General features: G+C 42.1%; 1 protein-coding gene across 1 annotated transcript in view; it reads right to left on the bottom strand.

Annotated features, from left to right (window-relative positions):
* Positions 1 to 15,872: 15,872 nt before the first annotated feature.
* Positions 15,873 to 22,968, bottom strand: part of znf438 (zinc finger protein 438) — a 37,830-nt gene continuing 30,734 nt past the window's right edge. Inside the window, exons 3-4 of the mRNA XM_061805692.1 lie at positions 19,447 to 21,240; positions 15,873 to 18,288 (exon numbers count right to left, since the gene is read on the bottom strand). Of these exons, the coding sequence (XP_061661676.1) occupies positions 17,703 to 18,288; positions 19,447 to 21,212 (2,352 nt within the window). The 5' untranslated portion in view covers positions 21,213 to 21,240 and the 3' untranslated portion in view covers positions 15,873 to 17,702. The remainder of the gene's footprint in view (positions 18,289 to 19,446; positions 21,241 to 22,968) is intronic.

Here is a 22,968-nt window from a genome sequence, read left to right on the forward strand (position 1 = left end):
GAGCCGGCTAAGTGGCTGACCTAAGTGGTTGGTGCCCTACCAATTTATGTCATATTACATCGCCACTGCAAGCGCCCCTTTATTGCGTTATACTCAGAGTAAATGATCAGTCAACAGACAGCGACACATATTTGTTCACGTGTGTGCCCAAAATGTGGCGCCACGGTCGCCACTCTGCAACATTTGTCTTGCCTTGTTTGCCTCACACTAAAAAGGCTCTTTAAATATTTAATATTTGGCGTCCGCCACATGGCATCAGGTGTAACTCACTCCTATAATCTCTCCCAGCTCTGTCGCACGACAGTAATTATACTCAAATTAGCCGTGAGAGGCAGAGAGTCGACGCCAGGCGAAGCTTTGTTGCCGTTATGTCCGCTTGATTATGGTTACGGTTATGGTTATGGATGTGCTGCCGCTTTCGCTTGCGAGTGCACGTCGCATCCGTTTCCCCCAAACATTATTGCGTTGTCTTCAGATGAAATAATTAGCGTACATTCTGAGTGTAATCAACACCTTAAGCGGGGGTACGCACATATCCATAAGCGGCCCGCATTTGAAAAACATTTCCCTGGGTTTGATCAAAGTTGTCGCCATAATATTATCATGACTGATTGTCGTGTGTGTTTCGAGCGAGTTTTGCTCCCCAACAATTTAAAATGTTGAACATGTTTTACAGTGCTCAGTGTTGCAGTTGTTTGAAGCTATACACTGTACTGTAATTTCTCGACTATAATGCGCAACACCAAAGTTGACCTAAAAAATCCGGGAAAACCCTTCTTCCAATGTACAATGCGCACCACCAATTTGCTGCTACCCATGTGCTCAAAATATTTGGAATTATCTGTATTTATGTTTTGTCAGGTTTGTACTTGTACTGTTTTTCAAAAAACTGTCTGTACAACAATCATTAATAATAATCATTGTGCATGTGCTGATGTAGCCATAATATAATCTCGAGACAGGACCTGCTTGTCCTGGTCCCTGTAATTGTCAGAACAGAATCCCTCAACCAACTAAAATAAATCCTCAATGATGGCGTAATATTTTATTAATACTGTTGATAACACATATTACAGTCTTAAATGAATATTTACTGTAACACTGTTTGACGTAAACATTTTTTGCATTAAATTTTTTTGAATAAAACGTTTGTGCATAGTGCAGTTTATCCTTTACATGAAACATCTTGGCCAAGACTTCAAAAGCAACATCTGGCTCATCTCCAATCTGAAAAATATCCATCGTAGCTACCTTTGCTGACTTGGTCCAGTTCTGGTGCCTCCTGAATTCATGAACAGTAATCCTATTTTGCTCACACAGCATGCCATCCTCTGTGCCATCCATGGCGTTTGTGGGGAAACGTCTTTTGAATCGTTTTAGTTCCGCAGCGCAGCCTGTCGCCCACCTGACACCATATTTTTTTCCGTAGAAACGAAGGTAATGGACACATTTAAACGAAAAGTGAGCATTTCAATTGTGTGCAGTCTCCCGTTTTTTTTTTTAATGTGCCCGTGAAGCTCGTATTACGTAGTTTGAGCTCACGTCGTTTTGATACCCACCTGAAGCCATTGAGGCGAGCTAGCGTTGTTTCGGACTGTGGCGCTACTTGGCGGCGTCATCGGCACGAGGGATGACACATTTCTTTTAAAAGCGGCTGCACAACTAGCCGTTGTAGTCGAGGTTTTTTTTTTTGTCTTGGTTTAAGTTAAAACAAACTCATGGGCAGTCATTTCCGATCTTCGGTGCAGTAGCAACGGACATGCTACGCTAATGATCGAAAAATGGAAGCTCCCCGAGGATATCATAGAGTTCAGGTTTGGCGCGCACATTACCGTAACAAATATAAATGTGCAACATAATACCTAATATTATATCAAAATGTACACGTATACTTTTTTTGACCACTCTATGTACCTATATACAACTATACACTGATTTTTTATTTTTCATCTATACCTAAGTATAATACGCCCCATTAACTTTTTGAAAATATTTTTGGAAATTATTATTTTCAAGAAAGTACGGTGATTACCATTACATCATTGCTAATTGACCCAGCCTGTTAATGGTGTTACGTATTATATGTTAGCATTAAGCTATAAAACAGGCGCAAAGTAAGATTTCATAAATTTGTGTTTAAAGCGCTTGGGAAAGAAAAAAAGAAAGTGTCATTATTCCATTTTTCTTAAAGGTGTGCTTTTTATTTATTCCGCTTGTATGACAAATAAGAGCGCTACAAAGTATAAAGTGCAATTTTTGTGGCATATATAAGATGTGATTCGTCATCATTTTCCAATCATTTATCAAGTTAATACAGATTTTTCTTTCTTTGTATAAATAAATATGCTATTAATCTGTGTAGTCCACATGCACACCATTTAATTTAGTGTTCCAAATTATTCATACCTTGCATAAATTAAATGCTGAATTTGTACTTGTGTCTGGTGGCGGCATCTTTTACCAGAAAGTTGTGCGAAAAGATAAGAATTAAAAGTATTCACTGAGCTGTATTTTACATTTGGAAAAGTTTTCATAACCTTGACGATTTCAAGGAGGAACATAATTAGGAATAGAATGCTGGAACTGAAATAAAAGACCAAAACGCGTGGAAGATAAACGACTATCCTACTGAAGACCCAGACGAGGCGCACTCTCGAAAAATATTTCCACCAAACTCTCGAGCCGTGACATTTTTACGAGCGGGATCCTCAATCGACTCACTCCCGACGATATGATCCGCGGCCATGAGAAGAACAATAGATGGCGGTGTTAAGCGTTTCTAAATATGGGAGCCCCCCCCATAAAAAAATAAAAAAATCCAGCGAGCAGACAATTGTGGAGCGTTCAAACAGTGACAGTGGGCGTCTGGTTGAGCATCAAAGCGTGCACTCACAAAGACACGGGGAGGAGGATCTATGCTTAAATGTCTGTTTTCATAAAAGTGGCGAATTGTTGACTTTAATCCATTTAGGTGCATCGCTCCTCCAAAAAAAGATGCCTTGAATATGTAACGTCGGGTAATAAAGCTACAGGAAGGCACATGCTTTACCTTAATCCCACACATTCTCATTTTCTGTCACTAATCTGACAGATTAGCGGCCTTTTTATTACCTGAATACGCCGCCTTCGACATCTTTTACCTCCTGCAGAATCCTGTTTGCAAGTATTTAAGTTCTCGGAGCATTTCTTCATGCTTCCCGAGAACCTGTTATCGCAGACAACGGATGAATGGAACGTGTGGAAAAAGGTAAAACGCTACCTCAACTCACCAGAGGGAGAGACCTTTTAACTTTTAAAGTCCTGCCAAGTGTTGTAACCGGAAACCCAACTTTAAATCCACTTCATTATATTTCAGAGAGGATAACTTTCATTTTTTGTGGGTTTTTTCCCCTCCCCTTCTCAGGGATGAAGACAGTAAAACGCTGTTAAATTAGGAAACCGAGGAACTTTAAAGGAGCAGCATAAGCGGGAGGACTCATTTTTCACTTATTTTGCCCAAATGGGAAAACCTTAATCTGTAATTACAGGAATCCTCATGCATATATTCACAGTTCGTGCTCTACAAAGTCACTTGCTCATAAAATGCAGCCAAAGCTCTGTCTAAACAGGAATTGGTGTCAAGGAAGTTTGCTGAAGTGATACAACACGATTTAGAAAGGAGGTTTCAATGTCGGGGACGAGCTAAATTTAGCCGGTGGTGTCAGAAGAATTATTTAACGCATGCTATACATTTTCTTTTGGAGGGGGGAGGGACCAATTCCTCCTTTATTTACTTAAAAAACTCCCCTATTTGCTTCCTGTGCTCCGGCCATAGCCCTGTCTAATGTAAAAGTAGCTTTGATGCCATCATAGTATCAATCAATCTATCCAGGGAACTATGAATAAATTAACTTTTTTTAGACATGCTATCTCAGGGTAAATAGTTCTTTTCCACCATCTTGTGTCATCTATAGACAATAAAATATTTTTTAGGGGTTCATTATGTATTCTCGCTTTTCGTGACAGGGCTCGGTCACCATTCCGCAATGTTAGGTGGGGAGCATTCGAGAGTCTCTGACACCCACTGCTAAATTCCATGTAAAAAAATGAAAACTCCAATGTCGTCGTCTTTCTTTCGGCTTGTCCCGTTAGGGGTCGCCACAGCGTGTCATCTCAGATGAACGCTCATATTTGTTTGGCGCAGTTTTTTACGCTGGATCCCCTTCCTAATCCAACACCTCTTGGTGACAAATGAACTCACGACACACCAACCAATTTTTAATATCTTAGAAGTACAAAGAATTAAAAAGTAGAAGAAAGTAGTCGTAGGTGTAGTAGAAGAAGTAGCTAGACCTTTCTGGGAACTACAGTACATCGCGATTGCAAAGTTTCTCGCTACTTTTATTACAGTGAATGACTTGGGAGACGTTTTACAAGTTCTCCAAGCAAATGAAAAATCACTTTTAGTTTCCTTTTGACGACAGCAATAATAGCTCAGGGTAACCTTTTATAAAAAGTCGAGATTCTGGCCTTTGCTGACTTTGATTGCAAGAGAGGGAAAATGCTCAAATTTGGCCCGTATCTGACTTCAGGCACCGATGAAGTTGCCTCATCCCGTTAACTTTTTTTTTTTTTTTTTCCGGCTGCTTTTCATGCCGTCTCATTATTTGAATGGATGACAGAGGCACCACTGCAAAACCATTTAGTGCCGTACCTCGAAGGTTAGACCGGCCCCGTATCTCCAGAAATGAAAAAGGTTATCCCAATAAACATCCTCAATGAAACGAGAAGTTGTGAATGATTCACCGGCGACGCTATCTTGTGAAGTGAATAATCACCAGATGAAGATATCAAGGGAATGGCCGGGTTGAGGAGAAACTCTTAAGTGCTTTGACTCAGGTTCTTTCCAGCGGGGACTAACAGGCGTGTTTTCCGTCAATGTTTTCGCCGCACTTTCAGCATTGCCTCCAAAGTGCGGCCTGTTCACACGAGCTCCGAAAGATGATAGAAAATCTCCAAGGTTGGATCGCGTGGGCGGAGGTGAGTTTGCGTGAAACGACTGTGGGAGAGGTGCTCGTTTCCCACAAGTCTTCAGGGATTCCCCTTCTCCTTCCCCGCAGTAAAAGCACCACTGATGGGCCTCCGTGTTTGGCAGGTGCTCACATAAACTCGGCGCCTACCGTTGCCCACAGCGCTGAGGCTGTCAGGACAGAGTGCGTTCCAAGAAAGCAGAGAAACATTACAATTCGCATTATCTCGCAACAATAAGCGGTTTGCTGCTTCTTGCGGCCCGGAGAGGCTCATCAGGAGCTGCCAAGCGCCGGGAAAGGAGAGCTCGGAATCTTCGTGAGGTGAGTGATGGGGTGGGTGGTTTTCGAGTGGGTGGAAGCTGACCTAACCCGTTAATGTAAGCGCAAAGAGCCATGAGGTTTGTTTCGGTTTTAATGGGAGTGGAAACCAGAACGTAGTCGTTACTCATGCAAAATTTAAAGCACCATTTACACAGTCCGACACACTTTTTTAACTTCTTGTAGGTGGACAAGTCTTCCGAAGCTTTTATTCTGAAAGGTAATGCCCAATATTGATATAATTGACCACCCCTCCCCAATACTTGGTGGCAAAGCGCTACTTTTCCTTTGAACAAGATGAAAGCCCGCCTAAAGGAGTCATTTGGCAACAAGATGGCACCAAACTTACTTTTATATTAGACTGGTCTTTGACCTTTGCTTTAAAAACACAGCAAATAGGTGAGTTTTTCAGCAAATAGCAGAAGATAGGTGAAAAAAAAGCAATGGAAAGATTGGAAATAGAAATTAGTCATAGAATTTTTTTCTTTTAGTAGCATTTGATATGTAATATATTTTATATAGAACATTTCCGTTTTATAGTTTGCACACAAGTAGTTGGGTGTCCTACGATTGCGTGTAATTTGGTGAGAGAAGGTCAGCATTTATTTATCCACAAACATGTTTGCTATTGTGTGTGTTGTCCATTCCTGACCTGTTGATGTCGATGCCACAAGTATCGGAAATATGATCTGGCCACTTACAGTACAAGTTGTAGGGATTACTTCAGTAGAACAGCGAGGAGAGCGGCCGTTGTCATTGACTCACCTTGCTGGGAATCAGAACCTTCCAAATACTTCACACTCACATGTCACTGGAAATACCTTTTCACTGAGCGCCCGTCTTTTTATGTATTTATTTATTTTGCCTCGTGTTGCGTAACCGCTCTTGTGTTGTATTATTGAAACGTTTGGCTCCGATTAGAGGAGCAGATGAAACGGCTAAATGCTAATGCGTGATTTCCCGCGGGGGCCGCCCGGCTTCACGAGCTGCAGGTGTTTGTCGAGGAGGAGGAGGGCTTTTTAAAGCACAACCATGCCAATTACGCCCGCCTTTGTTTGGATTTCGTGTTGCTCGTCGGGCAGGTGGTCCAGGTTTGCGTCCGAAATCCTTCAAATGGATCGACCGCCCAACCCGCAAACAAACACGTGCACGCTGACCTGCTGCCTGCCCATGAAGTGAAGTTAAAATCAGTTATCCGTTAAATAAAAGGACAATTGATTGTAGCAGAACATGCTATTTATCTTCATGTCAACTCAGAAATGTAAAGTCCATTTTGGCAACGAAGGTAAAAAAAATCAAAATGTCTTTGTTTTTGGGAAATGTGTTTTTGTGCTCATTTATAGTCAGCTGTAGGAGGGAAAGTTCCTTTACAGGCTGCTTTTGTGTTTTGGAAGGAAATGAAAAAAGAAGCAAAAAAAAAAAAAAATAGGACAGAAGAAAGAAACAGAAGAGAAGAAAGGACGGGAACAAGGAAATCAGAAAAGGAGTCAAGACTGCGTCAACGGTTCTAGGTCGTGGGTTTGAATCCAGGGTCAGAAAGCAAAGGACTGAAAGGAAGGGAAGGTTAGAAGTTACAAGAAGGAGGATTGGAAGAAACAGGAGTCAAAATAGGCTTGATAATCATTTATATTTTGTGCTTTGTGTTAAATTTCTACTTTTGATTGAATCAAAATGGTCCAAGAACTCCCAATTTCAGCCTTGGAACAGTAAATCTTCTCAGACCTCCGATTTTCTTTGCATTTTATCAAAATATTACATTTGCATTTTACTTTGGAAAACAATGATCACCAATTTTTGCCCATTTTCTGACATGTTACAAAACAGTTACCGATAATCATAAAAAAAAAAAAAAAGACTAATTGGAGTTGAACAAATCAGAGTATTGCTTTTTTCAGTGTACACCCCCCGAGACTGTATTGTATCATCCATACAGGGAATTGCACTGTTTTTATTGGGCAAATGCAGGGCCCCATTTGCATGTTTTTACGGCTCCAACCAAGCGGGAGTGCAGGCAGCTTCCATCCCTTCAATTTTCATTCAGCAGTGAGGGTCCGTAAGTGAGTTAGTGCCTCTTTAGTGTCCTGTGTCATCATGACACTCCTCTTTTAACCCCCCCCCTCCTCATCTCAGACCTTTAAGGGACTGCACAGCCTTATTTTTTTTCCTGCTGCTGAGCATGCAAAAGTGCCTTCTGGGGTTCCTTCTCTTCGCCTTCATTTATTCCCCCCCTCCCATAGTACATCATTGCGGATTTATCACCTCTCACAGTTTTTTTTCTGTCTTCCCGAAAGCATGCAAAAAGAGGTGAATTATTCCTGGATTCTGACAGGGGAGCCTCAGGGTGGTGGGGACCGGGTTTGGAGAAGGTAAGGAGGTTGGGTTTGGGGGGGCTAGGTAGAAGAGGTGTGCGCACAGTAAAGGGAAGAAGGAAGGAGTCTGAAAAAATGTGACTCATGTAAATGCTGCTGAGGAGGGGGGGAGAGGGGGATGAGTATAATTGATTCTGACGACCCAAGTCAGATGGCGTTCTTCCCAGGGGGGAGACGGTGAGTGGATCCCAGCCAGAGTCACCGTTACGGAGGGGGAGGGAGCTAAAAGGGATGAGGTAGGATGGAGGTGTGGAGAACATCCCACTTCCAGTCAAATGCACGGACATATAGCGAATAAAGCTACAGTCACGTTTTTTAAAATTTTTTACATAACACTGGTCACGATGTTAAAGATGTTGCTTGAAGGACTTGTCATAACTGTCTGAGTGCCACCATATTGGAACAGGGATGCACCCACCAATGTAAAACAGCATCATCGCTGGTCAACATGGTTTGATAGTAGACGTCAAAATTGACCACTTGGCATAGAATGTCGCCATTGAAAATAAACTATACGTTTCAAGGAACACAAATGAGGAAGGAACCACCAAATAACAATAAAGTATGTCTCCTACATATACACGCAAACACTCCCCCCCTCCTATTACCCACGCAGCCACGACTCCTCGGAGCCAGACCGTGTAACCGAATTAGCCATTCAGATGGCTTCCAACTCGCAAACCTCGTTAGCCGTTGCGCTACAGCAAACACAGACATCCTTGTAGTGCGTTGTCGCTTCAACTATTGCATTGATGACGGTTATTAAGCGCGCGTGTGCGAAGATATGTGCCCCTCGCGCCGAGAGCGCGTTCGCCTTTCCGGCAGGCCTGATTCATTAACCTCATGTAGGAGACAAGGCGGCGAATGTAGGTTACCGCTCGGTAATTCCCCAAAGGCAAAGTGTCGGCATTAGCATCCGGTTATCTCGCCATATTCCCCCGAGCTGAGATGACTCCGGAAAGGTGCTCTCAGTCTCCTTTAAAGCCTTGTTGGACACACAAGTGGAAATGTTGACACTCACGTGAGGACAAGCAGAAGATGTGATCTGCGTGACTGGAATGGTAATAGGAAAAATATGTCATGATATGAATGTTTTTATCGACACGTTTTTCATTTTTTTTTCAGGACTCTGTTTTGGAAATAAGGACCAAACATGACTGAAATAAACCGCGAATAGTGTGCAAGATACGAGCCGGGGCACGAAGTGGATGGCAGACTTTGAGTCATATGAGAAGTGAGGGGAAGATCGGAACAGATGGCGGGAGTTCCCCTGGGCGAATGGCGCCTGCCCCATTGAACGCTGGGAGCGCTTGACCATCTGGACAGAAAGGCAACGAGGATTCCCCGCTGAAGCGACATGGAAAAGGAGAGAGGGGGGCAGGCCCCTTTGGAGCAATGTCACCAACATAATGTCCATGAGGCATGTGACAAGTGGCATGAGGAGACGGGGAGGGCACATCCAACCGCATCCAGCGGGGGGTGCTGTCTTAAACGCCTCCATCCATTTTCTGATTTTGTTTCTCAGCATGTTAGCATTGTACCTTGTGGACTTCCTGTTAATGAAATGGTTTGGTTGAGCCTTTTATCTTTTTAAATATGTGTATTTATTTCGCTTTAGTTGTCTGTATCAATTTTACATTAACTTCAAATGGGAGTGACAAATAGTTTGAAAACCAGCACCCTTTGCCTCATTTAGTTAACTGCGTGAGTGAAAGTCTTCTTTTTCTCAAAGTGATCTTATACTATATAGTCTCACAATTGTGTGTGAGAACATGCGTTGTGGGAATACTTTACAAAGTGTGTCTGAATGAGTCACTGATGGTGTAGTGGTACAAACGCCTGACTTTGGTGCAGGGATTGTGGGATCGATTCCTGCTGAGTGACGGTGTCGATATCTACCTTGGAACTGACTAGTTCACGCTATAGTCTGCCTGACGCGAGCTGGGATAGCCTCTGGCTCTCCCCTGACCATTGTGAGGATAAGCGGCTTGGCTGAAATGGATGGATTTTTTTAATGAGTTTAAAGTACGTGGAACGGGTAAGAAATGTTTCTTATATGATCACTTTATACTTCAGTTTGCTGGGTTACGGATGGAAATCAAATCGCAACTGTATCTGAATTCAACGATGACTTTTAAAGAGTTAAAGCCGATTTTTCACACGCATGTGCTGATGATTTCTTGAATCTCAGCTGTTGAGAAGAAGAAGAAAAAAAAAGCTGTAGCTCTGACGCACACACGATGGAAGGAAATCTCAGTAATATTATGTAAACTGTCCATCACCTCGTGTAGTGGAAGCACTTGCTGGAACGTATGGAGCTAAGCTTGGCAGAAATACAAATCAAAGGCATATTTTTGGTTTTGGCTTGGTGAAGCGTGCAGTCGTCTCTCATGCTCTTCGCGATACTTTAAATGGATCCAGACTGGAAGTCGATTGGGAGCGATGGTATGTTTAGTTAAGGTAGATGATTTGAACCAGAGAGTTTGTTTCTCTTATCTTTCTATCATGGCACTTTTACACAAAGCGTCTACGAATATATAAACATGGAAGGAGGAGACGGGAGCTTCCGTTTTGTGCCTGCTTCATTTGAATTGTTTTCATAAGCGCTTGAATGTGAATTTAAAAAAAAAAAAAAAGTACTTTTAGTCATTTGTATCCATTCAGCCATAACTCAGGTCCTGCGGCACAGCCACCCCGGCCAAGATCTTATACCCAGTCAGTCCTCCTTGCCAGTATTTGGCGCTACACTGTAGTGCTTTGAGGCAGCAACAAATCCTCAAGTAGTTCTTCAGGAAAGAAAGCAAAGTTTTTGTTCACAATTATACTGTAAGTAGTTGTCATTTTGTCATTATGGGTCAGAAGTACTCGTGGTTTCCAGTATCGGTGAGCACTTACGAAAGTGGTATCAAACATCTGTAATAATAACCGCCCATTACTCAGAGATCAGTTCATATACAGTGTGTTGAGACGTGAATAATTTCTAAATACTTTTAGGAACTTCTTCTGGGAATTGCGATGAAATGCGCCCGTTTGTTTGCACATTGTTGTGAAGTGAGGAAATGTTGTTGGCCGCATATATCCATTGGATCCAATTTCCTTCAGCTTGGAATAAAATGCATGAATAATATACTTTTTTTTTTTTTTTACTTATCATCACTTGGTGAAAATTTTTTTCGCCTTTGTGCGGAAAACCTAATCTTCAGATACACCGCCGCACAAGGAAGGTGAAAAATCATCACGTATCCAAACGTCTTGCCCCAAATCAGCAAGCTGCAGTATGATCCCAATCACCTGCAACCCTGATGAGGACAAGCTGCATTGAAAATGGAAGGACAGAGTGCAAGTGTTTGGAGGTTTCCAGCAGACAAAGGCTTTGATTTGGTGGTAGCCGCGCCAGCTCGTCCTCCTGAGGTGTCTGCCTCTCTCCTCCATTTGGCGCTCCAGCGGATCGATGACTTTTCTCTACCCGCCCGTCATCAATTATTCACCTGATCAGCCCTGCTGTTCATTAGATGACTAATCCCAGAGGGCCGAGGGTAGACGGGACACTTTGAAACCCGAGACCAGTACAGAGGCAGCAGGGGAAAGCAAGGCCGGCTCACTTTTCGGGATTGCGAAAGAGAAATGCAGGCAGGGAGAGCTCCTAAATACGGGGCGTACTGTTTTGGACATGTAGGTCCTGCCATGAACAGGCTTTATAAATCTTTCATGTAACCATAGAATCACTTTGATGAATGTGCGCACATATCACCGACACGCCGCATGTGCCGACAGAGTCGTCACACGTGTTAGCATATCAAGATAGACTGGCAACCAGCAGTAGGGAGTGCGCGGAGAGGAGTCGAGCTCATGTTCAACAAAACACTGCATGTTGCACTCACGTTACATTCACTTAAGATCTTCTCAATGGTCAGTGGATCACATTTTAACACCCCTGTAAATCTCTGCCGTTTCTCTCCAGCAACGCCAGCTTTCTTACTTCAAGTCACAAATTGGTTGCGGTTTTACTTTCACCCTGTTGTGCACATTTGGGTCAGGAGACCCAAATAGACCGTTTTGTAATGATTGTAAACAATAGGTACAAAGAAATTTTCCGAGTTTAGAAAAGTGATCTGAACTGAACCCCCCCCACCCTGAGTTTTTTTTCTCAAAGAAATAAAAATAAATTAAGCGGAACTTGTTGGTGAGGAGGAGACTGGCCCATCGTAAATAGTTGTATAAAGATAATACTGTCTGGAGGTGCTGGAGAACCAAACTGGCACCATGGGCTTTGTGGAATGCGGTTTCCCACATACATTTAAAACGTGTTTCCTTGGGTTTGCTTTATGTGATTCAGCAAAACAATGGCCAGCTTGTTAGCTAACATCATCTATAGTTTAGCCGGTAGTATTACAATGAATCCAGTTTCAGCGTCAAAAGCGGTCTGTGCTATTAAGCCGAGCAGCAGAAAGGTTGGGTAGCTAAAGTCATTATTAGTTTAAATACAGGCGCCATCTTCCGTAAACAAAATAAGCATTCATTGGTAAAGGCTAGGCTAGCTTTTGGCTACATCTACCGTGGTGACCAAGGTGAAGGTATAGAACATTGTTATCTCCTAAATCCATTAGCCAATCTCTCAACGTTTACATTTCCATCACATGTACTTTCAAATCAGTTTAAATTCTTGTGCTCTGCAGTGAAAGCAGGGAACAGGCGGAAGAACAATTTGAAAAATAGAGGTACGCAAGGAGAGGAATGAAGATTAGCTGAAGTAAAACAGAATATATCTGCATGAATGAGAGGGGTGGAGGAGGAAGAGTTGACGCTTCAGGGAGAAGAGATAGCAAGGGTGGACGACTTCAAATACTTGGGGTCAACAATACAGAGCAATGGAGAGTGTGGAAAGGAAGTGAAGAAATGGGTCCAAGCGAGGTGGAACAGTTGGCAGAAGGTGTCTGGTGTTTTATGTGACACAATGATGACACGCTGTGGCGACCCCTAACAGGACAAGCCGAAAGGAAAGAGAAGAAGTACTTTCAAATCAATTTAAATGTTTAAATGTAAACTACGGCCAATGTTCTGTCTCCTTCCCAAGCAATTTACCTCAATGTAACCTCTTTGTTCAGACTATGAGGCTTGAGAATAAGGTTAAAATCGTGACTCATGACTTTTCCTGGGTTTTCTCGATCGCTCTGCCTTGGTCAAATGACCAGTTTGCCAGTAGCACAAGCAGAGAAAGCAAGGATTTTGACCACCTGGAAGTACACGGGAAATCACCAAAAATACAGCTTCCACCAAAGACCAACGCACAAGGTGTGCAGAACTAGAAACCACACAAAAGACTTTGACCAAAAGAAAGCAAAAAGAAAGCTCCAGTTCTTCGTTCTCACTGATCACGGAGTAGTGGGGGCTTTGATCAGACGGGTCCCCCCTGAGAGCCACGCGGAGGTGAGAGCGCCCGCGCGACGCGTTAACGCTGATTAAAGGGAAATATGCATCAATGTATAGCGCACTTCTTTTCATCTGCGCCTGCCACGTGTAACTGATGTCGCACCTTCGGCGGCTCAAGCACCACCTGAAGTCGCTCATTTAGAACCTTTTGAGTCTTTGCAAAGGAGCGGAAAATAAAAGAATAGGAGACACGCCTGAGGTTTTGTCTTTGACGAGCTGCAGAAATCCTGCCAAAAGCGCCCTTTGACCTGTGACACGGAATCATGTGCTTCCAAAACAATTCATGCCAAGTACCTGCATTCTCCATGGCTGCAGCCTCCATAACTTCCATTTATCCCCCCCACCCCCACTCTGGTGCCTTTTGGGACTCGAAAAATAGTGGAGTTTCATGTCGCTCGAGAACAAGAAGACAAGCAGGCGTCGGCTCCATCTATTAAATATGAGAGCAATCAAACGGAATACCGCTATTGTTCAAATGCTTCACTCGGAACCCGATAACCTCACATTCATCTCAGCCTCTCATTTTCTCCGCTGCATGTGAAAAGAAAAAAATAGCTTAAGGAGCTGATACAGTGGAACCTCTGGACCTCCAATTTGTTTGGGCTTCGGGACAATTTTAAGCAAAGAAAACCCTTGTTCAACCCGGTCGTCTTCCTTCCTTCCCCCTTTTTTTTTTGCCTCGCTGCGCAGATGGTACCAGAATTAGTCCATCCCAGGGTCCAATTATTGCCACTCTCCAGTGTTGTCACAATTTGAAACAGGTTAATCCTCTGGGTTTTACGCTGGCCGTTTGTGACCCCCCCACACACTGTTAATACTAATGGAATGAACATTTCTCAGGGTGAGGGTTTTTGCTTGATTCTGTGATTCTTTATGACTTCAACTTAATATATATATATATACTTTACTTTACATTGTACTTTTTGGCTATATTGTGGCCACATTTGGGCTATTCAAACTCACTCCAGGAAAACAAGGGTTTATTTCCCAGTCATACAATTTAGGAAAAAGGAGTTTCATTTTACTGTATATTTAAACTTAATTCCCCCCCCCCAACAGATTATATATACAGGTATTATATCTATTTTTTTTCTGGACAAGGGAGCAATTTAAAGACATTATTCCAATGGAGGAAATAAAATTTAAAAATTACAATTTTGAGATTAAGAAGTGGCGGCACGGTGGGACAGTAAGATCAGCTGGTAAAGCGTTGGCCTCACAGTTCTGAGGACGCGGGTTCAATCGCGGCCCCGCCTGTGTGGCATTCGCATGTTCTCACCGTGCCTGCGTGGGTTTTCTCCAGGTACTCCGGTTTCCTCCCACATCTCAAAAACATGCAACATTAATTGGACACTAAATTGCTCGTAGGTGCGATTGTGAGCGTGGCGTTTGTCTCCATGTGCCCCGCGATTGGCTGGCAACCAGTTCAGGGTGTACCCCGCCTCCTGCCCGTTGACAGCTGCGATTGGCTGCAGCATTCCCCGCGACCCTTGTGAGGATAAGCGGCTAACAAAATGGATGGATGGATGGTTTCATTCTATACTTTTAAACTTGAAAATTTTTGTTTTGTATTTTCCAACAAAATTTTTGGACAAGGGAGCAATTTAAGGACATTACTCCAATGGAGCAAAAAATTATGAAATTAGAATTTTGAGGTTAAGAAGTAGAGCTATTCCAAGTATTACATTTCAATGGAAGCTCTCATTGGTGAAAAAGTGTACAACTGGCAAACCCAAGTATCAATAGTATTTTCTCTCATGGAGGCAGCACTTCATCACCAACTGACATCACTAAAACACATTTCTAATGTCACACTGTCAAAATCTTACAGACATTTCACACAGTAAAAATTAACTGCCGTACAGTAAAATGTAAGTTGTATACTCACTTTGATGACAACTGAAGCATGCGTAGACCTATATAGGTTTGAGGAGATGCATCAATTAAAACACTAACCACTTAATATTTAAAATGTAAAGCATGAAATATTTTGTGAGGAGTCTCTTCAGATAAAGACCTAACAGAGCTTCATATTTGACTCTCATTCATCTGGTGTCATATATATATATATATATATATGTATATATATATATATACATATATATATATATATATACACACACACACACACACACATACATAAAAAAATCAATAGTTCTAGCCTTGGATATTAATACCTTGAAACCTGAAGATTTGAACACCTGCTTTTGAAACAAACTAAACTTCCTCATATAGCCAATTTGTATCACATCCTTGGGTTTTTGGCTTCACAAGGCAATTTTACACCTAAAAAGTTGAGGTAGCAGTTTTGTTAAACAGTACATGTTTTGCTGGTAATGTGCCTCATTAGACATACTTCAAAATGAAACACCATTAGCGGCAAAACAATCAGGCGAGCTTTCTATTAACAAATTAAAAAGATTCACAGCGCGTGATTAAATGAGACATAAAACTGTCTCAACAAAGCATTTCTTTATTTTCATCAACAGATTCTCAGAGTATACAAACAAGCACAAACACATTAAATCTTATTTTTGCTTTTCTTTTGGATGTTCATCATGTTATTAATGTGGGATTTGAGATTCCAACCCCCATTCCTAATTTGTTTAAAATTCAACTAAGCAAGTGCACCCCACATTACACGACTTGCTGACTTGTTGGTGTTGTGACAGACAGACACACACACACACACACACACACACACACACACAACACACACACACACACACACACACACACAACACACACACACACACACACACACACACTCTCTATGAGGACAACTTTGTGTTTTGTTGTGACTAAACAGCAGCAAATCTAAATGTATTCGTAAATATATATATTTAGAATTTTCACAATATATTGTATCTATAGATGACATCATATATATTGATACTAGAATTATTTCTTTTAACATTTACGTACATTCATTTGACCCTGTCTGTTTTTTTGTTCTTTTCATATGAAAAACTCAAGTCCCACAAAGAAACCAGACTTGAAGAAGAGAAACGTCTCGACGGCACCTCATTTAACGACCATACGAAAAAGACCTGTGGATCTAGTATAAAATAGCATATTTTTCTGGACAACAGTACATAAACTTTAGAGAACAGAGTCAATAGATTTCCTCAGGTGCATACGTAAGCTGGCAACATTTACGAGTTAAAACAAAGGATCGTGTCAGTGGTTAAAAGCTGAAACGCTAATGTACAATCACTTATGTGACGAGAACCTTGGCATGTTCACAGAATACACTCATTGGCAATCGACAAGTAAAGAAGTCGCGGCCACCAAACTGAAGCCACGGAACACATGCGAGTTAAATTTTTCTTTTCAAGGCCACAAGGCAGTCACAGGAGTGCTGGTCAGGTGTGTCGTTGGGTTCAAGTTGACCCTACGGAGGAGTATTTGAGACATACGGGAGATTTTTATTTTTAAGTTGAAATGTCACTCGATGTATGTCAATATAAGAACAAATCCATATACAGTAGTAATAAAGTTGGGAAAAAGTCACAATAGCATAAGTTGCATGAGGCTTGTCAAGTTTCAGTACTTTCAAATTTCAGCAAAACATATTTTGGCACAATGAGACGGGCATCATCACTTTAATGTGCAAAGGTTTGTTGATGATGAAGACCTCAATGTCAGGTTAACATGTCAAACCAGAAATATTTTCATCAATACTTTGTATTATCGAATCAATTGAAATCATCCTGCTGTTACATTGCAACGACTATCATTAAAATTTCAACACAATTGTTGTAAATCACTATTTTTTTCCCCCAACTGAAGTGTTGCCCAAATACTCCTGCGTACAACCCTAAATACCGCCCATTTTTTATTACAGTAACAATATATAAATTCCGTATATTTAGCTTTATGAATCCGAGACTAACATCTTAAATGGTCTTTCGTTGTAGATAATCTCTTAGCTACAGTCTGTTTATACAAACGACAAAAATAAAAAATGAACACTTACCCAATTGAGGGCGCTAACACCATGCAGAGAGTTTTGGGTTGGTTTGCGATTATGTAAATGTCCAGGGTTTAAAAAAATATAAAATAAAGTCCTGTTTTCCTGAATTAACCCACAGAATAACCCAGACCCTTTTGTGGACTAAGGTGCTGTCATATGACTACTCAGAGATCTACAAGTATTTTCATTTTGTGACTGAAAAAGCGTTGAAGTCCCAGACAAGCCGGACAAAGATTAAATTCATGGCTACCACTACATATATTTACTGGGATGATAGATCTTTTGAAATTCAAACAATATTTAAATAAGCATTAAATTACATTTGAAAAACAAAACAAAAACAGTGCAACATACAAACTGAACAAGATTGTTGTTTATAAATGTGGAATCTTTGAATTAATATTGATAAAGTCAAACTTTTTTAACCAAATGCGACTGGATGCCATAATTTTTCCACCCCGCCCCCGAAGAATGGGAGTAGTTGTGAAACATGAGAGAAAGAAGAAATCCCTGCCTTGCTAACAGTTACAAGTGAGTGAATATGACGCTCCAGTCAATGAGCTCTGTGGCCATTTGAAGGGTAGGGCCAGGGGCGGGAGGCTAATGTGGACTTGGAACCGGAGTGTCCAGATCCCTGTGGGTCTCATCAACTTCCAGGCCGGAGTAGGAGCTCAGTGCATCCCACAGTAAATTTGGTTGCTCACAGTGGTGGTGACCCCTCCAGTGCTGCAGAACCTCTTCTTTCGTATCCAACACCTTGCTACAAAGTACACAGTTGAAGGAACAACCTGCTGCAAGTACCCCAAGGCACCCAACAGTTGCTGATGTTGGGACACTCTTGTGGTCCTCCCCTTCACTTCCACAGTGGTGGAGCATCATGTGCCTCTTCAGTTTCGCAAAAGAGAAGAACTCCTCATCGCAGTTGCCACACTTGACCGGGTTACGCTTCTTGTTGAGCTGCCGCCAGTAATGTGCGGCGTGTTTTACCAGCTCTTTCTCGGCCTTCAGACCGCCCAAAGTATGTTGATCCCCTCGAGGTTGGAGCAGGACCTCCTCCCCGTGAACACACAGAAGGTGCATCTTCATGTCGGCAAAATTAAGAGTGACCACTTGGCAGCGGCCGCATTTAATCTGCAGCTCGACAGATTCCTCAAGATCCGGCTCATCTGATGCTTCGGAGTTGTCGCTGTCGGAACAGAATTAGTAGATGGCTGATCAATACTGACTAACACAGACAAAAGTGAAACGTGACACAGAAATAAAGTGCATCTGCAGTTATTGTGAGGGTTACGTTCCAGACGCGCATGGTGTACGCGGTAATATAAACATTTCATGCGAACTGCCATACATGGGTTGAGGTAAATTAGCATCAATGTCACGAAACGGCTATTTCAACACAAACAGAGCAGCAACGCATAAAAACCGAGGAGAAAACATAACTCACAAGCATATACAGTATTCACTGAGCTATGTGGGAATGACTTAAAGTTGGGGACAACAGTTTTGGTGGGAAACTTTTTCCATTAGACCTCATTGCTGCCTGGCATGTGGTGGAACAACACAAAAGGTGCACAGTTTGAAATTTAGACTAGCCAATGTCAAGTGCCCGCCATCTTTGTGGAATTTTCTAAAAACATCAAATAAGTACTTCAAACACCACCACATTCCTCCATAGTAATTTTACAAAAAAATACCCAATTATTATTAAAATACATGACCTACTTCCCACACTGTGCTTGAATGAAACATTTATGCTACTGAAGTCAAGTTTTTAGGGCATGTGACATTTGAAAGGTTGCAATCATTTTGAAGGGGCAACTTGGAGAAAAAAAAAAAAAAAAAAAAAGAAAAAAAAAATAACTTTTCGGCTGTATGACCTCATTGGTTGGTAGTTTAAATTCAAATTGGTCAGCAAATATCAGAAGGGGTTCCTAAAGTAGAAGGCGAAACAAAAGGGTTAATTAGCTATGTTTACAAAATCTCCTTTACTGTAATTTCATGGTATTTCTTAAACCAGATTTTCTACAGGTGATAGCACATAAAATATTCCCCCCAAAAAAAACACATTTTCTTCAGAACCCATAATTTGATTTTCAAAATTCTTGTTGCGTTGTAATTTCTACCAGATTGGAGTGGCCATTCCAACTAGAGCATTTTGACCAGGTGGAATTATTAGGCAATCTTGTCACGTTGCTCTACGACAGAGTGGAGGTGCGAAAATTTAACAGCAATATAAAGGGTATTTATTAGAGTTTGAACTATTTTTGCAAAAATGTTACATATGAGTATTCCAAAGAGCTATATTGTTCAAAGAACTGGCAAAATGACGAAAGAGGCATCTTACCACTCAACAGTCGTGTCCACCTCATGTCGACGAATGGATGGCTCCACTGTAAGCAAGACCTTGTGCACCTCTCGCAGATGACTGAAATACACACCCACATAGCCAAAGGCCTTCTCGCAGAACTCGCAGTGCAGAGACCTACGAGATGGAGCCTCAGAATGGTGAAGCTTCATGTGGCTGCTCAGGCTGCCAGAATGCGCATAGGCTTTGCGGCTCACCGGGCAGACGTACGGTCGACTGTTGGTGTGAAGGTTCATGTGGCTCTGGAGGTTATGCTTGAACTGGAAGCAGCGGCTGCATGTGGGGCAACGATGGCTAGCGCGGCTAGCTCCAAGAATTCTGGAATGGGACATGCCACTCAGATGGACAGTGACTGGGAGATGTTGGGGAGAACAATCTAGGTCCTTAGCTGCAGCGGAAGTAGGGAGCTGGTGACTCGGTACGTGGTCCGGTTCTTGACCATCTGAAGTACTAGCAGGCAGGCTAAGTAGCTGAGGAAGTGCCTCCATCACCAACACTGGTTTGGGCTGAATGCTACGGTACTTCTTTGAAATGTCAACCTCTTTTTGCTTGGAACCTGAAATGACTATTGCTGGTTTTTCCGGGACCCTCCGACGAAAAAAGGACAATGACCTCTTCTTTCGGGCTTCATATGCTAAGATGTCTTCCATTGTCTTTCTCTTTCTTCCTCTCTTCTTTCCTGGCGGCTTCTGATGATTTTCCAACACCGAGATGAGGGCGTTCTTATTCTGAGGCTGATGAGCTGCATTGGGCATCTGGTTACAACCCAGAGCTTGAGAAGTTTCACGGATCGGGGACGTAAGGTCTTCGGGGCTCATGGGACCTGATTGGCTTAAGCAATCCTTCTTATTTTGGGACAAATTGAGCTTGGCAGCTGGAATGAGTGTGGTCTTCATTGTAGAGTAGGGAAGAATGGGGAGTTTACCCTTGGGAGGGGAAGGGATAATCTGCAGTGCTTTACTGAAGATGGCTGGAGAAATAACAGTGATGCTGTTTGGAGGCTGAGCTGATGCAGTCTTAGATTGGCACATCTTGGTCTTAGTGCCACTTTGCTCCTTGGATTTTCCTGGGGAAGCTTTGAGAGCAGCTGGGAGAGGAGTAGGCAGGGGTGGATTTTGAGTACCGCCTGTCGTTGCGGATTGATCACCTTCAACTGAGGCTTGTTCTAATTGGGCACCCGGGTAAAGGACAGCATTGTCTGGCAAAAGAGCAGGGACAGAGATTTCAGAATGCGCTGGGTCGATAAACATGATGTGTTCTGACGCTTCCTCTTTTGACTTTTGCGTTTGAGTGACTGCGCACTCGACTCTCCCTTTCTTGATCAATGCCGACGTGCTTCTCACTCGCGTTTTTGTCTGGGTCCCAGCAGCCCTAGAAGCAGCTTTCACCCTAAGAGCTGTTGGTGGTGATCTACCCTTATCTGTGGTCCCTATTCTCCGTAGAGGCTTGTATCTAGGTATGGGCAGTTTAAGATTCTTTTGGATGGACTGGGTTTGGGGATGTTGCTGCTGTGTTGTCTGAGAGGAGACAGAAGGGGGCAGTGCCACCAGAGAGAATGTGCCATCCTGACCAGCAATTTGCATCAGTGCATAGTTTTGAGTCGGCACAACGATGGATTTAGGGCTGGCTCCACTATTCGCTTCAGGAAGGGCAGTGGGAGGCTGGCAGGATAGGACTGCAGAAGATGGGGAAGGCACAATGACTGGGGCCTTGGGGGCAATGCTGCGGAACTGAAGACTCTTCATTTGAATGCCTGGACTCACTGGGAACCAGCTGAAAGACAAAATAGTTGTATTAGATCTTTGGAAGTACATGTTCAAAGACTGTACCACAACAGCCTTGCAGCAATACTTCGGCAATCTTCTTATTAAGCTACCATTTTAGAAATTACTCTGCATTTTTTAGGAGCGTTTAGGCTCCAAATCGGGTTATAGTGTACACCTCAAAGTCAAATATTGGACACAAAAAAGAAAGCATCTGCACGAGGGTGACAAGCTGTCCATTTAGCCATATCGCTTTGTTCACACAAAGCAGTTATCTTGTCCCTGAGTCTAAGGACAGAATGCCCTCTTTGATTTAAGCTCAGCATGTTGCCATAGCTCCTGCTGGGCCATTGCAGTCCAGCCTTTGCATCAACCCCCAACTCACTTCCTGGAAGGTAAAGCTAGTAGAGCCTTACGGTTCTAAAAAGGGTTGAGCTGCCAGATCCTGACCACCCCTCCCCCCAAAAATGTCCAAATTTAACTTTAGTGACATTTTACGATCGTCAATGAATTCCACTTAAGATTGATTTCATGGCTGTCCTGATGTGATAGAATACTGATAAACCGTGACAAAGCAAATTAATCATTTTCAATTTACCCAATCTAACCACAGAAAAGCTGAATTTAAACTATTCTCATAAACCAGTACAATATATCCATATTCAAATAATGATGGGATTACATTGGAATGCATCAAGGCCTAATAGTAAAAATATGCAATGCTTTGAATTTCACAACATTAATTTTCATAGAATAATTCAGAACAGCCATTATTCTAAAGCCACTCAAAAGTAATTCATTCACTCATTTCCCGTACCGCTTATCCTTAAAAGCGTACCAACTGGGCCTGGCCCACCGCACATTTTGGGAATCTAAAAAGTACTTTGGAAGTGTCACAAAAACATTGCAACAATAGAAGAAAAAAAAAATACAAAACGGCAACTTTTTCAAGGGGCCACAAAGAAAAACAGTAAAAGACATGTATTGTTTTAAGTTGGAAGTGATTTTGTGCAAAGTATATTTACACACTATCTGACCACATGACAGCTCAATAAAAATTGAGGTATTCCATCTTTATATACAGTAGACAGCTGATGGTAGTTTGAATGTTACTGTGGCTGAACACTCCACGGAATAAAACCAAGGGATGCGTGGTCCTCGAGGGAATTTGTGTCTCCATAGATTTGAATCTGTTGGACGAAATTCAGCCCATGTGAATGTTTGCAGTAAGACATGATAGGTGAGGGGGGAATGGTGCACATTAGTCGCTCAAAAAGTTAACCGTCTGCCTATAAAATCCAAATCTGAATTGTCTTTTTAAACCAAGTTACTGTAATTGATGACTTGGCAGCAGAGTCATTTAACAAATAAAGGGTTAAATTTAAAAAGGAAAAAAAAAAAAAATCACTCATGACAGATTACAGTGTTGATTTATAATTGTAATACCACAATCTGATGAGAGTAGCCTTAATTTTAATATTTACGATCTAATTATTATTTAGAAATGTTACACCACTACTCATGGGAATAAAAGCCTCAACCAGTACTTATTGGGGAAGTGATATAAAGAAAGGTTGTAAGTGTGGTGCTTTCAGTTTATAGGAAACCACAGACAAATAATATACTCTACAGCACAAAGAACTAAAAGAGTTATCCAAATGTAACCGGGGTTTGTCCTGCATCTAAAATTTGGAGATGGCCACCTTCGGGTCTAAAATGGTCTAACATTGTGAACACT

This window comes from Syngnathoides biaculeatus, chromosome 19 (assembly GCF_019802595.1).
Source record: "Syngnathoides biaculeatus isolate LvHL_M chromosome 19, ASM1980259v1, whole genome shotgun sequence".
Classification (NCBI taxonomy): domain Eukaryota; kingdom Metazoa; phylum Chordata; class Actinopteri; order Syngnathiformes; family Syngnathidae; genus Syngnathoides; species Syngnathoides biaculeatus.